The sequence below is a fragment of the Dermacentor andersoni genome, chromosome 5, assembly GCF_023375885.2.
Source record: "Dermacentor andersoni chromosome 5, qqDerAnde1_hic_scaffold, whole genome shotgun sequence".
Lineage (NCBI taxonomy): Eukaryota > Metazoa > Arthropoda > Arachnida > Ixodida > Ixodidae > Dermacentor > Dermacentor andersoni.
Window position 1 is genome coordinate 71585217 of NC_092818.1, and position 6708 is coordinate 71591924.

A 6708-nucleotide genomic window follows, 5' to 3' on the forward strand; every position below is an offset into this window, starting at 1 on the left:
CAAGAGGGTGACAAGGTTCGTTTCGCAACATTTTAAAGCGAAGTGTGCATTGCTTCTTCAGTGACCTCCCTCACCCCCCCCCCCCCCCCCCCCCACCGCAACCCTCTTTGTGATTGTTGGCATCGGTCCTGCAAAAGTCGCCAGTACTACACATTGTCCCAACCGACGGCGGATTTTGTACTAGCGGATTCTGGATTGGGTGGTAAGTGAAGTACCTATGCGCGGACGTGATGTTCGACACCAACATGTCATCATTCCGCTTTCGTAATGTTATTGCGTATTCTACTGTGCACATTCCTTCTTTTCTTTTACAACATCATCATTATTCCACTGTCTTCACTCTGTTGTCATCACTGCGTTGTCCTTTCTTTGTCATTACGCCGGCGTCGTCCCCTTTCGTCATCTTGCGGTCGTGGTCATTCCGTCGTCTTCAAACATTTGTCGTCATGCATTTGCTGTCAGGCTATCGTGACATTAGGGTCGCTCAATCGTAGTATTGCCACCGCGCTATGCTATCGTCATCCTAGTGTCATCATGCCGTCGTCGACCCACCGTCGTCGCCATGCCCTCGTCGTACTCTCATTGTACCCTCAAGTCTTCATTCCTGCTTCGTTATTCCAACATCGTCATGCCATCATCACCATTGCGTCGTTGTTATAGAGCCATCGCCATGCCGTCATTCTTGTTTTGTCACCGTCACTTCTGTGCCGTCATCCCGTTGTCAGCATGCTTTCGCCGTCAAGCCATCATCGTCATTGCGTCATCGTCACGCTGTCGCGGTGGTTTCGTCATCGTCAGTCCTTCGTTGCCATGCGCGGGGTTCACGTGTGCACAAATCCGTGTGTCCGACATTCCAATAAGGAATGAGTAGGCTTTCTTAAAAGCCACCCCTATCACAGTAAAGTTGCATCACGAGCACCACAAGCTTATTTTGCGGTAAGCACTTCCCGATCAGAATGTGCACGGCATGGCCGCAGGTTCTGTACGTCGTATTATCCCGCGCACGAAAATCTTCCATGCCTTCAACCTGTGCACGTGGGACCGCACCACTCGAAGACCTGCGCTTGTCTCTGTCTCTGTTCCTGTTGCGCTACGTCCGCTACGTCCAGAAAACTATGGTACACATCGCCAGTTTAGCGTCGTTGGGCGCCGCTTTCACAAGCGCGTACGACTCGCACTAGAGTCTATGATAAAGTCTTTTTTTTTCCTGCTATACTTGCGAATGGTCACTCCATAGGAGTAGCATTCTTAGCAAACACCAATGAAAGCTTTCCTGAAACGGATTCCTACCGTAGGGGTGATCCGCATAGCTTTTTTTTAACCTTTCAGCTAAATATTTCTTGTTGATGTGGCTCATACAATTTACGTGCATGAAAAGTGCAAGAAAGCTCTCATCGACGTGCAACAGGGGGCACACAGTCTGAATTTTTTATTTGTAGACAGCGACGTATTATGCGTCAAAACAGTGATAAGCTGCATTGCCACTTTGCCCTCAGGAGTCGTCCGTTACAGAATCCATGCCCTGTAAAACTTGACGCTGACGTTTAGCATTTATGTGTGCTATCGGTCGGCCTTGCCTGTATCTAACGGGCATCTTTCCTCTGCTTCACTTGTTCTCGTCTTTGCTATCACTATTACTGATTACCACACTATCAGCTATCCGGGGATTTGCTAAATTACAGCCGCCGTTTGGAAAATTCTGCGTACCATGATATTGTGTGCGAGCGCACCCGACTCAAGGTAAGCATTACCTCCCTACACTTTAGTTGAGTAAGCGAAAACAAAGGGTAGTATTGTTCATCAAAACTGTCTTCGATCGCTAACAATTGCGACAGCAAGAATAGCCGTCAATGCTAAGCTGCGGAGAAACTCCGTATCGATCACCACCACATTCCTCAGGATGGCCGGCAACGGGAGCAACAAAGGCCTATATTTACGGACCACCTTGAACGACTGGGTCGCTTAAAACACTGACACCCGGGAGCAGCGTGTAGAGTGAAACGTTCGGGCGAGGTTTTAAGGGGCGGGCCACGGGGCAGATGCAGGAAGGAGAAAAAAAACATAGAAAGTGTTTCGAGGCAAGGTTACCGTCAATTCTCAACAATGAGCCCAACCATTGGAACACGACCGGTTGGCTTCTTACCGGTGCTCGTGTGGGTTGCCAGACAGGCGAAAACGGTTCCGGATATTGGCCCGGCCCATGAGCGGCACGTGAACGTCAGAGGCGAAGCTTGGGTATAAAAGAGAACCACCCCTGATCCGGGGCACCCGCTGTGTCCGCTCCTTCCGATCTTTGCACGAGGAGAGTCGCCGTACACCGCCCAACATGAAAGTCGTGGTAAGCCGCATTCAACTTTTGCTTGATTACATCCCGCCACTGAGATTCCACCCTCCTCCCTCCACTTCGCGTACCATTGGACGTGATTAGCAGAAATCAATACGTCTATGCGTGGTACCCTTAAAAGCAAGTGTGCATCGTTTGCTGCAGGACCTTTATTCTAACAATAATCTAGGCAAATGTGATGTTAGCGTCTATTTGAGGCACCGGTTCATCAGTTCATCCAGCGTGTAATTAGCTTAGACAATGCCTTGTTGGCGTCAAGTGACGCTGAGGATTCTGATATTATCATTTATAAGGTAATTTTTCTTCGGAGCTTGTGTGACAAAACTGGTTTCTTTGCGCGTGGCGAGTGTTTATCACCACGTTTTATCCACATTTACCGACACGGATATTCAAAAGTTTCGTGATTCACTGATGCGCTAAAAATTGTGTAGCGAAATAAAAACCTTGCGAACTTGAAACTCTTCTGTACACCCAGAAAACTTTGTGCTATTGGTACGCAATACAACAGTATCATGAAGAGCAGTAAAAGAAGGTGTTCGATGCTCATTCGATGAAACCGCGCCATACATATTCTAGACAACTCCGTCCACTCCCGATAACATTAGACGAGGACTGAATGATTATAGCGCCAAATATTATAGCTCTATCGTTCCGTGAATTCCCCTAGAGCATGATTGTGTAACGCTCGCTGTTAATTTCTTATAAACAGCTGCTCTCTGGCGTTTGCGGTAGCGACTGTACAACAACGACGGCATGGTGAAGGCTGTCGATGTCACAGCCTTTATTTGCCCAGTGACCGTCTACACGTGCGACCGCTGCTTCTCCGCACCCTAATATTATTAACTTCCATGGAATTTGATGTAATTAAGGTTTCGGATATGGGTGCAGGAGTGTACATGCTCAATCTACTATCCGGTAAATCCAATAGGGACCACCCATCAGACTTTGGAACAAACACAGTCCGAGGATTGCAAACGCTGCTGTGCACATCTCAGCCAAATTTTGCTGTCGTGCGCGACGAGTGGATCTCGCAAGCGGCGCCCATTATCGCTTTTTTTCTCAAACGCTGCCTTTTCAAAAGAAGCCTGCTCTTCACGCTTGTCTGAACGCTTTATTTCGTAATATAGCCGACTCCCATAGCTGACATCAGTCGAGAAGGTTGTTCGGATCAGTGCGCTTCTTCTACTGTTACTGTGTATATTGATTCACGCTGTTTAACAAACAGGCAGAAGTAAACGAAAATCTGCTTTCGGATTTCGATAATAATTACGTAGTACCGGAGGCAGCCGACTATCGTCCGCTCACGCTCGGCCGCGGCCGCCCGCGTAAGAATTCATCTTTGGTCACCCTGCTTGTCGATGCCGTATAGCCGTCAGCTCTCGCTAATTTCGACTACATTCGAAGACTCAACTAGCATCGAACCTTACGAAACTTAAGGTCAGACCACTCGCACGTTTGTCAGCGCGCTTATTCATGGTTAGACGCCTTGCCAGATTTCGCTTCGTAATCGGTTGTTGCTTGCGCTTCAAAGTAAGCAAGGTGGATGTGGATACTATTTGTCGGTAAAGCTGGTGCAAGACAAAGCCGGTCCGCACTACGCAGCACACCCAGAGAGGATCACCTGAGCGCGGGCGCGCACTCTAGCCATGTCATGCACAGAGCAGGCAATGCAGTTGCATAGCTGCGATCTGCTACGTAGCGTAGATTCCGCGGCCGCCGAGGGGTGCCGCGGGGACTCCACCGACTGAAGGCTCTGCGTTCGCTGATGACGGTCGCGTTTTATCAAAGAACGTCCAAAAGGAAATTTAAACTACGCCACAATGTTACGTTCAGCAGGCAGAGCGTTGTCGGCGCAACCCGCTCCGCGTAGAACTTCGCAGTGCGAATCATTGAAGGAGCGGAAGCACCGCGAATAGGATGTTTGATCGTCAATAACTACGCTTATGCTGAACGCATCGAATAACTTTTTTGCTGCAAAGTATTTCGCAAATAGTCCAATTTAGTTTCAAATGCATCGCTCGACTTCGATAAAGAGTGGTTCAGGGTCTCGTTACGCATGTTTGGGACAAGCTGCATGCTTCCCTTCCCGTAACGTGACATTGTTTCCCGCAGCTCGCACTCGCTGTTCTGTGCATGGCAGTTGCCGTCTCCTATGCTGGCTACGGCTATGGCCTCGGACACTACGGTGGCTATGGTGGCTACGGCGGATATGGCGGCTATGGTGGTTATGGTGGCTACGGAGGATATGGTGGATACGGACACGGTGGTTACGGCGGTTACGGCCGTGGCTACGGAGGCTATGGCGGTTACGGAGGTTACGGCCACGGATACGGCGGCCACGGCCACGGGCACGGAGGCTATGGCCATGGATACGGATTCAAAAAGATAATCTACGGCCACGGATACGGCCACGGCGGTTACGGCCATGGAGGATATGGAGGTTACGGTCACGGTTACCACGGCTGAGATTCAATTGCTTTCGTTGTGAGTGTTTCGTCTTAATAAAAAATGTCTGCCCTTTCCCTTCAAAAAGACTTTTCTTTCGATTGAATCACTGTTTCTCATCCTTCTTTTACATCCTTTATTTTTAGTTCTTTCTTTTTCATGTGGTTGCGGGAGAAAAAGTGCGGGAGCTTCAAAGCGTAGTAGTAGCAACACCGCGATACATAATATAGGCAAACTCTGACACCATGCAAGAACAGCGCTAGTGCAATGGCATGGTTGCACCTTTACAAAAATGCTACAACGAAGTAGCTCTTGTAAAACTCTCGAAAATGAAGGTGCCAGCCATAACAGGCAACCGTGTACAACGACAACGATGCACACTTACACGGGCAACAGCATTTGCCATTGTCTACTGTGTTAACGTTAATGTTAATTTGTGTTAAGGTAGCGGTGTAGCAAGGACGACTTAAATGGGAGAATTATTCAAGAATAGTCCCACTACACAGTTGACAAAGTCAGTTCGTACAAAATTATTAAACTCAACGCCAGACGGCTTCATTTTTCTTTCAATGACGCGCTCTTTCTACCATTGATCTGGGCCGATCTTAACGCAATCGAAAAAATAGCTGGCTACCAAACATCAAGTGCTCTTAACTACAGTGCCATCCGAACTAATTTAATTTATCGCCGAATCCACCCTTAAACAGGCGCCATACAATGCTCATTCGGATAATTTCCTAAGGCAGTCATATAAAAACTTGCTGCAAGCAGTGATAAACAGACAGTTAAAATGCATGTGGCTACCCTATAATTAAATCTGACACAGTTCATACATATTTGTGAAAGGATTTCCTTCAATCAACCATGTAGAGTGTGATAATAATTACGGTAGCAATACCTTCACTCCCGACAAACAGAAAACAGGTGAAACAGTGCACTGATGAGTGCTAAAGCCACTGTATTTAACTGTGCGCCTTTGTAGAGCCAAAATGTCATATATATTTGTTCGCAAAAAAAAAAATATTGCAGAAACACCACAGCAGTACCAGTGGAACGTAAGTGACAGGATAAAGAACACGCCTAAGTGTATCAGGAAAAACTTCGAACATTGTCCAAAATAATACAAATAATGGCATGCCGCAAGAATTACATGAAATACTTCTTTGTATTAAGACAGAACCAAACTATCGACGTTCACTTTCATGGAAGCGACGCGCCGTAATATCGCACGATTCACTAAAATACCTATCATGCGGAGAAATTTACCAAAACCGTGTAAAAAAATGAAGTAATTAAAAATAAAATGTTTTGATGGAGTTGGTAGCATTGCCCCGCGTTATCACTGCTTTAGGCGCTGTGGTAAACAAGATTATGGAGCTGTGTAGCTTTACGGAGTTTGTGGCTTCAGCTGTACTAAGCTATTGTGTTGTTTATTAATATATATCCACTTGCCCTCCTTTGTTTAGTTATCTTTAAACGTGAACATTTCTTTGCCTCTAGCCTCCACTTTTCCGGAGGCAGCTGCTGGATACCATCTTGCACGACTAGCCATTCCCGAAATATTTGATGTTGATGGGAAAATCAAGGTCAAACAGTCTTTTTTTTTTACATTTCACGTCAAAACCTGCCCGACGATGCGTCCTTTCTTACGGGGCCTCACCAGGTCCCATCACCCATCTTTTTATGAATTGGAAGTTGTTAAGTGCCGTCTAGGAAGGGTTCTATGACAAGAAATATCCACACTGGCTCATTATTAGGGCTAGTAGGAGAAAGTCAAATTCCACGTTCTCATGCTGCGAAGAAGCAAGCTTTACTACCATCATAGACACTATCTCCCTCTGCCTCGTATGCTGCCAGCACCATGCCTGTTTTCTCGCCTACAGGAGAAGGCGTACTCTTGGGCGCTATAACGTAAAACT

The 6708-nt window shown here is 47.0% G+C and overlaps 1 protein-coding gene across 1 annotated transcript; it reads left to right on the forward strand.

Moving 5' to 3' along the window:
• The first annotated feature begins 2076 nt into the window (after positions 1–2076).
• LOC126530769 (uncharacterized) lies at positions 2077–6051 on the forward strand. The gene is made up of 2 exons (XM_055070360.2): positions 2077–2338; positions 4457–6051. The coding sequence occupies exons 1-2, from the start codon at positions 2327–2329 to the stop codon at positions 4808–4810; spliced, it is 366 nt and encodes a 121-aa protein (XP_054926335.2). The 5' UTR covers positions 2077–2326; the 3' UTR covers positions 4811–6051.
• The last annotated feature ends 657 nt before the right edge of the window (positions 6052–6708 follow it).